The sequence below is a fragment of the Emys orbicularis genome, chromosome 3 (genome assembly GCF_028017835.1).
Source record: "Emys orbicularis isolate rEmyOrb1 chromosome 3, rEmyOrb1.hap1, whole genome shotgun sequence".
Taxonomy (NCBI): domain Eukaryota; kingdom Metazoa; phylum Chordata; order Testudines; family Emydidae; genus Emys; species Emys orbicularis.
The window spans coordinates 101,051,799-101,068,844 of record NC_088685.1 but is presented as its reverse complement, the minus strand read 5'-3'; the positions used below and the strand labels follow the sequence as shown (position 1 = coordinate 101,068,844).

At 39.6% G+C, this 17,046-nt stretch overlaps 1 protein-coding gene across 1 annotated transcript in view; it reads right to left on the bottom strand.

Annotated features, from left to right (window-relative positions):
• The window catches only part of LAMA2 (laminin subunit alpha 2), a 344,610-nt gene that overhangs the window by 282,159 nt on the left and 45,405 nt on the right, over positions 1 to 17,046 (bottom strand). The window contains exon 5 of the mRNA XM_065401428.1: positions 1,583 to 1,762. Coding sequence (XP_065257500.1) covers positions 1,583 to 1,762 — 180 coding nt within the window. The remainder of the gene's footprint in view (positions 1 to 1,582; positions 1,763 to 17,046) is intronic.

The window sequence follows — 17,046 nt, the reverse complement described above, 5'->3', positions numbered from 1 at the left end:
ATTACTTTCCATTCTAATATTTTTTAAACCACTGGTGCATCTTGAACAAAGCCTTTTCACTGAGCTATTGCAATGTCTTTTTTCATGAATAGTTACAATTAATTTTAAACCAGCAAAATATATGAGCAGTTCAAATTATTCCTTCCACTGTGCATTACCATGCATTTGTCAAAAGCCAATTTCAACTGCCATCTTGTTGACTATCCACCTAGTCTGGTTAGGGTCCACAGAAGTGCCTCACATTTTTCTATAATCTTGGCTAGACTGTGTAATTTTGGGTTATTTTCAAATTTTGCTAATTTGCTGCTCACCCCCTTTTCCAGGTCATTAATACATTAAACAATAGTAGATCAAGTATGTAACCTTGGGCACATATTGTTAAACTGTTGCCATATTGAAAATTGTCCATTTTTGCCTAATCTTTGTTTTCTTCACTTAGCCTAAAGTTTACTCTAAACATGTGTCAGCCAATATGGCTCCAAAGGGTCTGTTGAGGCAGCAGGGAATGGGTGGGCGGGGTACAAGGGAATAACAGTTATGTCCTCTTTCCCCTGTCCACACCATCTGGATGCAGCAGCCACAAGTAGGAAGTAGTATAGAAACCACTGTGCTCGTTCTAGCTACCTGTGGATCCTCCTACTGGGGCTTGAGCAGCACAAGGAGGCCTTAGCTAAATGATTCAGTTGTCAAGCCTGCCTAGTTTAGATCAGCTGTGCATCCTGTCCTGAGATATGAACAATTAGATTCCAGAATATTACTGTCTACAGTTAGGAGCTATTAAAATAAATAACACTCACAGCAATGGAAGAATCATTGTTCCACCTTAAAGACATATTGTCAGTAAGTGGAGAAGGGTAATCAGATTTTGACCTCAGGATTTACGAGGTTTATTTTCCCCTCACAAAAATTATTCCAAGTCTCTTCTCCCCACCCAAACTGTCAAGTTTACCTAGTTGCTAGCTGGTGTTCACACAGCTGGAAAGTTTCCTACAAGCACTAGTGTAACACCAGACAAAGTCCTGAAACTTTAGCTACCAAATGGAATATGTCTTCAAAATGACAACATATAGAGTAAAACACTAACCTGTGCAGAGATGAGAATGAAAGCACTGCACGCTCTCTTTTCTTATATACTAAAACATGTTTTAAAACTGATATGAAGAATAATAATGAAAGAAATCTCTTGAATTAAAATGTTAACGCCAGTATTGTGCAATGATCCAAAGGATATTGAGGTGATGGCATGAGGGGCAAAAGACATTATCTGACAACAATCTCCTGCAGATCATCTGCACAATAATCCCACAAACCTTTACAGCCAGAGTAGCACTGCTACTGGTTCGTCACGTTAATAACACCATTAAACAGAAAATATAAACAAACTTTCCCTTCTGTTGAGATGAAAAAAAAAAAAAAAAAGACTGAAGAAAGGAAAGCCATTTATCTGCCCCTGGAAGTTTGACAGCTAACAGAAGTTATTCATATTCTTCCAAGATTTCCTGTGGTGATCAAAGGCAGATACAGTCTTAGTAAGGATAGTTCAGCATCTATTATATAGTTCTGTGTCTTTACCAGAACTTACCCTCCTTGTAACTATGTGGTCAATTTCACTGGGATCTTTGTGTGCAAACATCATCAAATCAGCATTCAGTGTCCGTATCCTCTGAAATCTCAGTCGAATAAAGCGAGCTGAAGTGAATTCCAGCAATACTCGGGAAGGATCATCAGCACTAGGTCGTCCATTGATCAGTGATGTGTGAATCTAAAGACAGAATTATTGAAATGATCAGGTTAAATGAATATTGCTTGTGAAGATGCCAGCAAATGTCATGGTTATGGTGTCAAACCAGATAAGGAGGCAGGTGAGCATGTACTATTTCAAATATTTTCTTTTTTAGAAAGCAAATATCCCCCTGCCCCCAAAACATCACATGTAATAAAATACCATTCTTGAGCACTTGTGGAAAACCAAAACATTTTACTCTATGGTCTGGAGTGTTAACTTCTGATTGGTGTATCTTTATGATATGATTTCTTGAGGTCCCTTCCAGCAACTACATTCTATTATTCTATTTCTAGCTGATGAACAAAAAGAACATGACTCCATTTTCAGATCCTAGATTGAATGTGCAGGGCTGGAGTGGAGAATGAAGGAGTTGTAGCAAAGTGATCATGATAGGGTTAACTAGGTTGCCCAGACTGTTACAGGATAGAGCCATGCACCACTCCTCCCTGACTTCCTGTTTTGAAAGTAAGAGTTTTCTCCCTCCCACACACACTTTGAAGCAGTGGAATAAAGCAGCAAATTCCTGCCTACAGTCCTGTGAGTCAAGAGTTTTGTTTTGTTTTGTTGGACCGAGCAGTTGCTTTACAAAGGATTTATCTGTATTACTTTTATGACTCTCCTATTCACCTGAGTTCACCTGTTTGATATAATCCTGCCTGACTGAATGGAATTAAATCAAAGGGTGCTGCCAGAGGGGATGCAAACAGGGAACAATACAATGACCAAGATCAGTTACCACCAGAGAGCATATCAAGGGTTTTTATGGAAACAATAAGGGACCTATTTGTTGGGAAATGCCCACTTACCTGTCTCCAAGCATGCTGGCAGGTTAATTTTTCTCAGTTCTGAACCTATGATCAAAGGGGCACTAAACTATTAAAGAGCCTGACCTTGAGAGAAAGGAGGTGTGAGCAGGCAGCAACTGTTCAGGGCGAAAACATGAATGAGAGAGAGAGAGAGAGAGAGAACACTACAGGGGAACATGCTTCCAGACTGTCTTTTCCAGCCCAGCGACAAAGTTAACTGGCCTAGGTGGTAACTACCAAAACTTGCAAGAGAAGGATAAAGTTTAGACCAGATACCTATAGATTTTTGTTGTTTAAACACTTCTCTCTGCCTGCTGTGTACTTTTAGGTGAATAAACAAAACATTTGGAAAGAGGGAGGCTGACACCCTGGTATCTAGTCAGAGTGTGGTAGAACTCTAAGATACCACCCGGAGAGCGGTGAAGGTAGCAGAACCTGTCACGTGAGGGATACCCTTCAGAGGGGCTGCAAAGGGACTGTATAAGACGCCACTCGCCTGTAGCTGTGACAGCATGCTGGGAATGGGGGTTTCTGTAGCCTTGTGGGAAGAGTGCAGAGAAAGTGCCTACAGGAGAGACTGGGGGAGAGATTACAGGTGCCCCTAAACCATTACAGTTAGCAACTAGGAATGACACCTTTTTACTTACAAAAAGACCAAGTTGACTCTGGAAGTCATTGTGACATGGACACGGAGCCCCCATAACTGTAGTTTTATGGAATGCCTTTTCAGAATAAAACTACACTTTAAAAGGCTCAGGGGTCTATCTGCCAGGAACCCATATCTTCTGCAAGCTAACGCAGTAACAGTAATGATTTCCATTTATACTGCATCTTTCATACAGAATGATCATTAAGTACTATATAATCCAATTTTAAATCTATATAGGCATCACTTCACATACCCACTGAAATGTAGTCACCTCTTTGGTGAAATGTGGTGCCTGTTAAACATTGCACACCAACACTACACCTCGGTTTAGGAGAATAAATGAGTATTATTTTATCAAATTGAATGTGTAGGGGGAATTTTAGGTAGGCAAAATGTAATTACCCAAATAATTTCTCCTTCTTTTCAGCATCTGTGAAGAAATCATTAATTTCCCCCTAGAAACATTTTAGAATCTCCATTAATAGTGCAGACTAAGATGTTCCTACTTCTTAGAAGAGAACAGGAAAGAACTAAAAGTACCTAGGAAACATTTGCCATTAAATCAGGAATATGAAGCTAGAATTTTAACTATGACTCATTTAAATATGTGTTTTTTAAAAAGAAGTTTCAGCTTTAGACTGATAAAATATTGTTTCAATTTAACACTTTTATAATAAGATTTTAGTGTTTTTCAAGAGCATACATTCATTTTTTCAAACTCTTGCACTTACTGAAAGCACAATTAGCATGCTGGATGATAATCAATGAAAAAGGAAGATGTGGTCCTTGCCCAGGGTCGGCCCAAGGTGTTTTGCCACCACGGCAAAACACCTCATGCTTTTCACATCTCGCAGTTGCATTTATTAATAACTTATTCAACAGGCCATTGATTTCAAAGGAGCACTTTCTGAATTAGGTACTATTCAACACAAGGGCATCAGAATCTGGCCTGATATCTGCAGTGATAGCTGTATGTCCTCAAATAGCTACCAAATAAACTCTTTTCTAGATTCATTTTGGAGTCTAAGCTCTTTTACAACTACTGCATATCCGTCTGCTTAAACCTCAGTCACCTTTATCTAAACAGGGATTTCCCTGTCCTTCCATTTCTAATGGATCTTGTGCTTGGAGTAGAGAAAAATCCCAATGATGACCTTAAAGCTTTCTGTAAAGCACCTGTAGCTTCAAAGGGGACTTTTTCTCTTTTTGTTTTGATTAATGAAATAGACACAACACTTGTGCTTCATATGGCTGTATGGTTTCAACTTAAAATCAACACATATTTCAACAAATAAGGTTGTTTCTTATTTTAAATCATGCACATTTTCTCATTTAAATTAATAAACCATATGATAGCTACTTGAGGAATTCAACAAAACAGTATTTCTTCTACTCACAGCTTTGGTATTTGAAGTGAACTATTTTGCCAAGCAATCTACTGAGTGCAGTCAGTCCCAAGCTGTTTTGGGGATATAAAAAAACCCAGCTGTTTGGCTATGATGCTTGAAACTTTCATGTTCACTTTCCTTTCAGATAAACTATACCACTGGCTGGGATGTTTTCACTGGTGCATATCTATATGCTGATGGTTAAATAAACTAGTCTAGGTCCTGATTTTACTGGAAGTTGTAATTCTTTTGTAAAAGATGAATGCATCTCAGTGGGACCTGTCTCAGAGATGCATTAGGAGAATACCAGCACTTCAAAATAACCTTTGTTTACCAACATAGCACCTCTGTGTTCCACTCCTCACCAGTTTGCTTTGGGTTTCATAGTAAAGCCATTGGCATATCAAGCCAGGTATTCTACCTAAGGCAAGACAGTGGGTAGTACTTGAGATATTTCTGAGGAAGATGAATATCCCCCTTTATGCACCTTACCAGTAGTGCAATGGAGGGGAAAATTCCTTTCTGGCCCCTGCAGGAAGCTTCTGTCGTGAAGCATAACAATAAATTATTGAGGAGTGGGAGGCAGACATTTTATTCTTAAAATTATTAAAAGCAAGACATAATGTGAAATATTCCTGAAACATTATGCAAAAGTATTAAATCTATGAAGATGGATAATAAGCAGTATAACAGTCAAATGAGTTTTATGCAGTTATTTGGGTAGGTCCCATTTGCTGGTTATCCAAATATTTTAGCTCAGCTACAACATATCTGGTTTAATCCACCATTTTGTCCAATTATTTCTACTGGTAGTTTTATTTGCTGCAGCCTTTAATAATGGAATGATGGAATAAACCCATTGTAAACAATTCATTTTCAACTCATTTAAATTACTATTGGCAAATCAATCCCTTAGCAGCTAGTTCATGGAGCCTAAAGAAAAAACTCTGTGGGTGTTTCTTAGCATGAGCTTTTAAATTAGGATCCTAAGCTCATAATTTCAGACATCATTAGAGTTGTTTTCAAAACAGAAAAAAAAATAGACTGGAAGCACACGTAACAGATGATTTCTAACCAGATGATTTCTCATAGCCTGTGTCATAATGTTCCTACATAAAATAGTTAGAATTCCTTTCTCTGTATAATACATAGTGTATTAAACAGAGTTTGCAGCATTTCTAATAAACATCTGACTCTCTTAGTAAAGTAATAGTTTATTATACCAAAGCCCGGTTCCTATTCTATGTATTGTTAATGAGGACAGAGCTGCTTGAAATGCAATGCTTTGAACTTGCGGAAAAATGTCAAGGGCTGTGCATGCAGACTCTACCTCAGCTAACTCATTCCCCCAAAGAATACAGGCAAATATCAGCTTAATGAACTGTTTAGCAAATACTATTGTGTCATTGACAGCTATGCCCTACAGCTTAGGCTAAGTAGGACTTCCTCTCTTCAGTTCTACTTTGCTTGCTTTTGTCATCTTCTTGTTCCAATTGCACCTGAAACTTAAATTGCTTCCCCTGGCCATTCCTCTTCTACAGTACTGCAATTCTCGCATTTGTCGTTTTTGGATGAAAAATAATTCGTCAGAGACATTGTCCTCCATGAGATATTTAAACAGATTGTTACTTGTCAAAGCAATGGCTATTAATAAATCATAGTATAATATGGAATTCAATTCTCCTGAAAGTATATTTGTCATTTTAATTTTTCTTTGTTGCTGCAGCAGCTAAGAGGAAATATTACATTAGGTTGAAAGTTTCAGCAACAGTTGTGCATATCTAAACCTATAAAGGATTTAGCCAATAGATACGAGGCACCATACCCTTACAAAAACAGCACTGCTTGGTTCTGTACTATTGGCTTCTCAGAATATACTTGTAAATGTGACTCTCATTCATATCAATCTGGAGACTCCTTAAACCCTTAAAAAAAGGCTCTTACTTCCTTTGTGTTCAGGACTAAACAGCAGAATGTGCTAAATTGGTTGGGGAAAAAAGACTGAAGGCTCACCTCTTACAGGAAGTACAATTTTCTCATAAATGCAAAATTCTGAAGCCCTTTTTAAATTTGGCTTGTTTTGTTTTTTTTAAGGAGATTGGTAAAAGGCTCCAGAATCTTCAAGCTCCAGATTGCCAGTTTGAGCCTTTGTCAGCAATTTGAAGTTATACCTATCTCCTAGAACTGGAAGGGATCCTGAAAGGTCATCAAGTTGAGGCCAGCCCCCTGCCTTCATTAGCAGGACCAAGTGTTGATTTTGCCCCGACCCCTAAAGTGGCCCCCTGAAATACTGAATTCACAACACTGGGTTTAGCAGGCCAATGCACAAACCACTGAGCTATCCCTCTCCCCAGGAGGAAGTGATAGCTCAATGGTTTGTGCATTGGCCTGCTAAACCCAGGGTTGTGAGCTCAATCCTTGAGGGGGCCACTTAGGGATCTGGGGCAAAATCAGCACTTGGTCCTGCTAGTGAAGGCAGGGGGCTGGACTTGACTTGATGACCTTTCAGGGTCCCTTCCAGCTCTAGGAGATAGGTATATCTCCATTAATAATAAAGTTATCATTTGTGGGCTATTTGGTGCTTGATCCCAAATTCCATCGAAGATATTGGGCATCAGGCCCTTGATCCATCTGAAAAATTAATCGGTCGTGTCAGTCCAAGTTTATAGATGTCAACATTGCAAAACTACTGCCTAAACTGGTAGCTTTAGCAGTCAGGCTAAGGACTGAAGGTATGGCTACACTGCAATTAGACGCCGGTGCCAGCTGGCTCAGGCTAGGGGGCTATTTCATTTCATAGTGGACATTCGGGCTGCAGCTTGAACTCTGGGACTGTCCTAGAACCAGAGCCCCAGCCTAAGCCCAAATGTCTATGTAACCCACACACCTCCTGGGTGTGGTGTTCTGTCCCATCTAGTGGCACCAAGACTACTTAAAGAGAGAGATTAATGAGTCTGCTCTACAGCCTTAGCTAAGAGGTACATGGCTTTTAGCTCATGCAGTAGAGGTGCATGCACTAAGCTGCAGAGACCCCCAAGTTCAATCCCGCCTGCCAACAACCGGGGTCTGTCAGCGTTACATCTACACTACATTTAAACAGTCCCTTAGCGCAAGCTTTGCAAACCCAGACCAGCCACAGGTTTTTAATTGCTGTGTAGACATACCCACAGAGAACATAGAAGCTGTGTAGACATACCCACAGAGAACATAGAAACTGCACTAATTTACTGCTTCATGGCAGCGGGAGCACCTCTGAACATTATCAAATAAGCTCTTGCTCCTGCAAGTGGTCCCTCTTCACAGGGTTGAAGCACACTGGTGTTATGAAGCTTACTCTACCTCTTACCTTGTACTCTATAAATAAAGTACTTCAGTCTCTGGGGTTGTCAATCTGGCATCTTTCACAAGCACTAAAAACTTCATTTTAAAAATAAATGGCACATTTTCCTAATATTACATAGTTTTCATTAGTTCACGATAATTTTCTTTTGACAGTTATTAGCTTATTTTTATTATTATTTTTGGACAGTGATTGTTAAAGAAGCAAACCATTCCATGAGCATAGCTATACAAAAACAGACAAGTATTTATTAAATTGTAAGCTTTCTTAAGGGGAATACCAAAAAAAAAAAAAAAAAAAGTACTGATTCACAAGTTTAACCAACAGGGGATCTAAATAATGATAAGAGACCTCTCTTCCCCTCCACCCCCCACCATACTCCCCAAATTTGCAGAGTCTTGATTTCACTTGTTCACCATGAGGCTGTTCTGTGATCCCACTGCATATTCCACAAATGTCCTAGCATACCTTCTGATAAGAGAGCATTTACGGTGTGCACTGTGGGATCAGACAATTCAGGGCCAGAGCATGACAACGACTAGAGGAAAGAACCCACCTGACCTTGACCAGATTTTTAAGCAGTTCTGTGGGGATCCCAAATACAACTACCAATGTAAAGGATGGGGAGTGTGAGGATTTGAAGGATCTTTTCTTTAATAAAGGGTAAGGGGGTGGGGATAGTACAAAAACAGTACATTTTAAAACACTGAACAAATACACCTGCAACGGAATATTGTTACATAAACTGCACTGATGTGCCCTTACATTATACCAACCATGCTTGTTTTGAGCTCTGATTTGCAAGAATGACTGATCAGGAGCAATTTAAGTAACACATTGTGCTTTTTCTTTGTTTTTGTATTTCAGTTCCACATGTGGAGGAGCCAGTTACAATTACAGTACAGTGCTGGAGCTTAAGCTCTATCCAAAGTGCCAGAACCTGTGTCATTTCAACTGGAACATAAACTTGACAAATAGTTTTGAAAAAACAGATGGGAGGCTCTTGAATGGGAAGCATTCAATGCCTTTTAAATCATTTAGATGTTTTAAAAACAAAACAGGAGAAGACACAAGACATTCTGTTGTAGAACATAAGCATTTTTTGATCCCTCTCCCACTCTGATCCAGGCCTTTCCAAATTTGGTGTTATTTTATGGGGGCTAATAGAAGAAAGAACAGAACAAATCCATTTCAAAGTAATAGAGAACAGCAAAGGTCAGCAACAGTATCATAAATCTGTCTAAACAAACTAATTTAAAATATAGCAGATTTAAAAATTATAGCCATGGAAACAATTATATCTTTCTCCTGACTTCTTTCACTAATTGCTGTAATATTACAAAAATTGTAGCACTTACTCAGAGTGGCTATAAATACAAGTTCTGAGAGGGTTCTGTCAAACTTTTAATGAGTTTTTGTAATTCCACATATTTAAAAGAATACGACATAAAGTCCACTATAAATGTATAAAAAAGTGATCCCTTGTCCTCCTCCCGCCCTTTGTTTCACTCTCCCTTACCTCCTCTCTAACCTGGCGCTAATGAACGCCAGCTCCTCCTTCTCTTCATCTCCCTGGCTCCCATCCCCTCATCTATCTTCTGATATTTCCTCCAGTCACCCTACCACACACATGCCCAGCACCAAACCAAACCCTCTCCCAGCCCCCCACTGGAAGATTAGTAAAATCTTTCCTGGATTTTACTAATCAACAAAATGAAACAAGTAGTCAACCACATTAACTCTTTCACATCCTCCTCTATACTGGTTCACTTTGGGGCCCTATGCAGTATTTAGATAGATAGATGTTCTGAAAAGTAATTAATGATCTTATTCAGAATACATGACATTTTCAACTGTATATTTCAGACATCAGTGCAGGGTATTCATATATCCACTCCCTTAAAGTAATTATTTAGGGACCCTAAATTCCTTCCTTTCATGCACAAGAAGAAAAAAATATGTATAGTTTGTTTAGTGCACCATGGTATTATTCTTCTGCTGGAACGAAACCAACCACTGTCCACAGCATGGCTGCCAGCCTAAAAGAAAAAGAGCAGCATTGCGATTGTCATCCCCATGACCCAAGTAAATGCTGAAATTCTGAAGTGCACTTCCCTCAGGAGCCTCTCAAGTTTACGTAGCCCTAAAACAGTGAGTCAGGTTTCAAGTACGATATCCAAATGTGATTAGCAAGTATAGGTATAAATCTTTGGATTATTATTTGGTGATATTGGCAGATATTTATATAAATCTGAGCTATTTGTAACATTTCAATTTCCAGTTAACAATTACAGTCAATAGAATCATAAAAATTAGGCAGAGAAAAGACCAAACAGGTTATCTAATCCTTTCTATCCTCCACCCCCAAACTATGAAAGATTGTTCTGTACAGTATGTACTTTGTAAATTGTTACTTTTAAATAATTTGCAACACATTATCCCAGAAAGCTTTATGATTCATGTTACAAATCATTGTTCTGTTTTCCACAAATGGCAGAAATTACAACAGAGTGTCTGCTGAGGGACAGAGGAAACGCCAAAATGGAAAAATGGATTGTCTCATGTGCTACCAGGAGGAAGTTTTCATTCCAAGTTGGCCCCCAGGGAAATGACAGCAAACTTCTTTCCCCCTTGTTTTCAAACTAATGACAGATTGCTGTCCAGCTTATTAATAACTTTTAAGAGTTACTTTCATTCTGGTATATAATTTAAATATTCTTATCTAACAGTAATTGTATATCCTCTCTACATTTTACAAGTTGAAAAGGTCACAAGCCAGGTTTAATTCAAAGAAAGAGATGCTAATGCTCTGCAAAATAGCACAAAATTTTGAAGAGACAACTGGTATAGTTTTCTTCTGGCTCAACACAAAAGCGTATAGCTTGCTACAATGTACAGTAGTGAGGTGCAGTAGTGAGGTGTACACCGGTTAAACAGTTGATTTATTATCATTATTTGTAATTTAATAGCACCTATACGTCCTACCACATAATAAAAGTTTGCCCAGACAATTTCCCCACGTGGAACAAGCATAAATGTGTCACATACATAGACAGCATGTCATAATTTACTATATGTTACATGTTTGTGAACTGCATTATATGAAATATTAGTCATTATTTCCATATTAGTTAATGAGACAATATATGATTGTGGAAGTCCAATATGTAAAATATATTCTTATATGACACTCATTTGAAAGAGATAGACAGATAGATAGCTACATCGCTACCTCAATATAATGCCACCCGATATAAAATGAATTTGGATATAACGCGGTAAAGCAGTGCTCCGGGGGGGCAGGGCTGCGCACTCCTGTGGATCAAAGCAAGTTCAATATAACACGGTTTCACCTATAACGCAGTAAGATTTTTTGGCTCCCGAGGACAGCGTTATATCGAGGTAGAGGTGTATTTCTATGTGGGTTGCTCAAGTTCCATTTTACTCAATGAGACAAAAAATATAGTAGAGCCAGGCTTGAGCCTTTGCCCAAAACTCTCATCTGCACTGCCTTGTATTAGTTTGGGAAAAGATTGGTTAAACTTTTTGTACACTTGTTTTTTTCCATGCTTGTGTTCTCATTTGAACTTTCTAACTCCAGCTAAAAGTGTAAGTGCCAAAAAACTGGAAGAAAGGGTGGTCTCCAGCCCAGTTTTGCAGACTTAACATTTTGGGCTAGTTTGTACTATTCTTAATCCCATAGGTGAGCACTTATTTACATGAGTAATCCTATTCAACTCAATGGAACTATTCATTCTAGTAAATAATGTGAGTAAGGATTGCACCGTCCACTCCTTTATATTAGTATAGCATTGTATATTTTCAAAGCATTGAATGAGGGCCTGATCCAATGCCCACTGAAGTCAATGGGAGTCTTTCTGTTGGCTACAGTGGATTTAAGATTAGGTCCAATATCTCTATAACATGACTAAAATTTCTGTTTTGCAGATGGGAAACTTGAGACAGAGACATTAATTGTCTTGCCCAAGACTGCACAACAAGTCAGTGGGAAAGCCAGGATTAGCACTCAGGATTCCCAAGTGCCAAGTTACATGTAGTAGACTATGTTGCCTGTGTCTAGAGTGTGATTCTTGCTCAAGAAGTGTAAATTGTTTGAAGGAAATGCTTAGGACAGCCAGGCCAAATTTCAGAATTGTTAATAATAAATGACTGTTACTACAAGTTTTCCCACTATCCTTTGTGCAACAAACAAGTAGGTACATCGATAATGAAGCTGGAAGCATGCTTCCCAGCTGGACAGACTTGCTCTAGCTCAGGGCTACCATGCTAAAAGTGTAGCCAGAGTAGCACTGGCGGTAGCTCAGATTAGCTGCATGAGTACGTAACGGGGTTCCTGGTGGGTTTGTTACTCAGGCTGCCAGCTGTGCTACCCCCACCTACACTGCTATTTTTAGCATGCTGGCTCAAGCAAAGTTAGTGTCTGTCTATCTGAGCTGGGAAGCATGCTCCCAGCTGCAGTGTAGATGTACAATGTGTCTTCACTAAATATTGGTGCAAAGCAACATCTTTCCGTGCACACATTTACAAATAAATACTCTAGGGGAATGCACAGTACAGGTGTCTTGTTTTTAATTGTATAATAATTTCAGAGAAATTGAAATTTTTCATGCCCATGAGAAATGCCTTGAGAGATTGCAACAGATCCCATGGAGAGAGATATTATTGGCATTATTATTATTCATGTTGCAGGCATCTTTTCTGTACCTGCTGCTGTTGCAGAGAACTATGGTAGCAACTCAAGGCAAATTGACAGCTCAAGCTCTGGAGTCAGATTCCCACAGGCAAAGACAACATACAAAATGCAGATTGGGTGCTCAGAAGGTCAAAGTAAAAATGGAAATAGTAAAGTAGGTATGATTGAGTTTATCGATAAATTCCTATGCAAAACCTTTTTTTATGTATACTGGAATCACTATCACTTCCTCAAAGTTCCATAGGCTGCAGAGCCGGGGGGAGGGGGCCATGGCCCAGCCAGTGTTAAGCAGACCTGTATTAAATCAGTATGGCTACTGTCTGAGAATTGCAATGCTACTGAAATTGGACCCAGCTACCCCTCCCTACAGACAGAGGGGTGGATGGGCCAAATTTCAATATGTGGCATTGCAGTACCACTGAAATTTGACTGGCCGCCCCTCTGTCCAGACAGAGAGGTAACTGGGCCAAACGGTGTTGTGACCTGATGCATGGGGAGTCTATACCTATAAAGCAGAGTAGTCCACCAAGAACTCAATTCCTAGAGGCACGAGCTCATGCCTTGAGTGAGTTAGAGAGAGGGGAGGCTCCCCATCCAAGCAAAACCCATCATCTCTATGTGGGAGGGGAAGTGACCAGGGACTGGAACAAAATCCCTGCCAGGGGGAGAGGAATTTGCCCTTCCCCCAAAAAAAATATCCGAGGGAGTCAAGGGAATCAAAACCTGCAACACAAAGAGGACTGGAAGAAGGAGCAATGAGATAGAAGTTGAGCACATGGCAAGTTAATGGAATGGCAACATTTTAAAATCAAACCACTTGTCTCTCAGCTGCAGCCATAAGTGTAATTTTAAGTTGTGTCTAAATTTGTTCTAATGAAAGAATATTTTTCTTCTGTTTATTTAAGGATTCTCATATTCCTTCAGTCTCTTAATGTGTACTTCAGACTTCCACTTGTATGGAGGAAATAAACAAAGACTGATGCATCCGTTCCGTCAGATCAGCCTTTTTTTTTTTTTTAAAGCACAGAAACAGGAAATTACCTCTTGACCTTGCACTTATCTTATTACCATCTCAGGAAGACCATGGGGTAAAGAGTTTGAGGTAGCAACACAGCGTTGCCAACATCGCTATATCAACATTCTCAACACAGTAAAAATGGTGACAGGAAAACTCATATGAGAAAAGGGAAGAAAAAGAAAAAAAGACAACAGAAGGTTACATCACCTCCTCTACATCCTCAGTTTATCATTTAGCTTAGGCAATTGATCTTAGGGAGGAAGGGAAGTCTTGTTATTAAAGCCTCGGATTGGGACCCAAAAGACCTGGTTTCTATTCCTGGATCACCCTACGCCAGTCACAGGGAAAGTCATTTGGCCTCTCTTTTTCCCACCTCAGTGAATCTTCATCTGGAAGGGGCTCTAGAAAATTGAAATATCGATTTCATGGTTTCATAGAGTTTAATGTCAGAAGGGACCCTTAGATGATCGAGTTTGACCTCCTACATATCACATGCCATTATATTTCACCAAAGTACCCCTATGTTAAGACCAAATGCTTCACTTAAATTAAAGTATTTTAGTCCTCAGGAGACTACACTGCTGTGTGCCATTGTCAGAGAAAACAAAAGACTGAGATATTAACTTATTTGTGAAAATATCCTCAAAACACTGTTCCCCCATCTAACACAAACAATGCTTAAAAAAAAGCTGAAGAAGCTGCATCTGCTAAGTGTTTAGTAATTTGTAGAACAGCTTGTGCCTCCTAGGAATCTATAGTTGAAATCCTTTTCTGAAGGCTTTGAGGATATGGGTAGTTCAGAGCAATGGTTCTCCCACATTTTGTGAGAAAGATCCTCTTGTGGATTGCCTCTCTTCCCAAATCTTTACTTTCCACACAGAGGCTCTTACAGAACACCAAAAGGAGCTTACTAAATATAATTTTAGCACTATGTGCATTGGAAACAGTAGCTACAAGAAGTGTAGAAGAGACAGATTTTTCATTCCAATGTCTGACATTTGTTCTAACAGTAGAATCATGTCAATGATGGTTGTGGGGAGATGAGAAATACCCACACAATCCACCAAAACTGTTACATTGACACCTTGATCAATCGATCCTTCAGCCCTCAGATAGATTGCACCGATCACAACACATCTTCTATTCTTCTCTTATCCTGGCCTTCCTTCTCCATGTGCAGCCATGCCTTTTCACAATAAAATCTTCTCATCTCTTTGGAGTTTGGCTGAGTTGTCGTTTCAGTTCCCATGGGTACCACTCGGTGACAGCTGCAGTCCATCGATTGTCAGTGAGCCTAGCTATATGCCCGGCCCATCACATTTTACTGTATCTGCTTTGAACAATGATGTTCTGCATTCCACTCTGCTATCTGATCACTTCATTGGGGACTCAGTTGCAGATTTAAATCCCCAGAATTCTTCTTTCCACCATCCTCTCTGGGACAAACAGTTGTTGCTCCTCTATCTTCGTCAGCACCCATGTTTCACTGGCGTACAACACTGCCGGCAGTACTGTTGAGTTGAAGAGGTTGATGTGCATTGCCTTGTTGATTTTTCCTTGGAAGACATCCTTGATAGAATTGAATGCATGTCAACTGGCTTTCTTTCTTTGTGAGAGCTCCCATTCCTGGTCGTGGCGCATGTCAATTGCTTGGCCTATATAGACGTATTGTTCAACTTCTTCTATTTGTTCTCCTTTGACTAATATTTGGGCTTTTGGCAAGGCATCAAATCAAATCAATTTCATTTTAGAGCGGTTCATTTTCAGTCCGACTTAGCTGCTTTTTGTGTTGAATTCTCGCAGCATTTTCTGTAGTTTGATAGCGTTTTCAGCAATCAACACGATATCGTTCACGAATCTGAGGTTGCTTAACTGCTTTCCATTGATGCTGATTCCACCCTTCCAGTTCATCCACCTCATTACCATTTCAAGGCAGGCTGTGAAGAGTTTCAGTGAAACCGTGTCTCCTTGCTTCACACCTTTTTTGACTGGGATGCGAAGGGGAGTGTCAAATAGAGTTATATCCATACTGCAATCAGAATTTGCTTCCTTTAGTAGTTTGTGTCAATGCCCTGCTCTGCAAGAGCTTGCAGCATTGCACTGATCTCTACGCTGTTGAATGCTTTTTCATAGTCAACGAAGGCAATGCATAAATGGAATTTGTATTCCTTTAAGCGCTCTAATAGCTGGTTTATAGTAAAGATATGGTCCAATGTACTAAATTCCTTTGAAAACATGCCTACTTTCTTAGCTGCTGCTCATCCAGACTCTGTGAGAGTTGATTTGTTATTATTATTAGCTTGTAGACATGTGAGAGCAGGCATATTGGACGATAGTTCTTTAGATCTTCATGATTGCCTTTCTGTACAGCAAACTGGTGTTGGACTCCTTCCAGTTGGATGGTATATTTCGCATTTCCAAGTAACGGCTAAACCTCTGAACAAGGGTTTTCCAGAGGTCATGACCTCCAGTTCTTATCGTTTCAGTTGTCAATACATCTTTTCCTGGAGCTTTTCCTTCCTTCATTTGGTAAATTGCATGTTGAACTTTGCGGACAAGGACTGGAAGTATGCGCTCATTCGTCTGTTGAAGTGTTGGTAGTGGGACATTTATATGAGATGCAAAGAGTTCAGTGTAGAAATCTTTGCAGACCACTTCCATCCCTGTTCTGTCAATTACTGCTTTTCTATCCTTGTTCTTCAGCACGGTTATTGTCAACCTGTACAGCGTTAATTCCCGTTAGCATTTTTGAGGCTTCTGTGATCTTCAGACGTCTTTAAGAGCCTTTCATTTCGGTGCTTCTCAAAGTTCTCCTTTAGTCTTCTTCTTAGCAGCTTGCAGAGGAGAGAGTACTCAAGTTTGTTACCATCATTTTGCTTCATATTCCTCTGCTTCTCTAGCAAATTCCTCGTTTCCTCTGAAATTCTTTCCTTCACTCTTTTCGGTCTTTCTTTCTTGGCTAATTTCACGCATTGGCTCAACTTATCAGCGATGTTTTTATAGTCCTCGTTGCAGTTATCTATGAGACACTGGTACACTACATTTTTATCTATCTACGTATCTAGGTATTTGTACTACACTTATTACCAAGGCATCTCAAGTGCTTCAAGAACAATTATAGGGGAAAAGGAGAGAAGTGTCATTACCAAATGTTTATGTGAGATGAAGACTCAGACTCTAAGCAGCCAAAAAATCAGGGGGCAAGAACAAGAGGTCTGAAGGGAAAAGGAGGTAGAAAGCAAATAAGGATGAAGAAATGAGAGAGAGAAGGCAACAAGGTGGAGGAGGAAGAATCTTAACAGCAAGAGCCAAAGACAGAAAGTGAAAGAATGAGGTCCAAGTGGG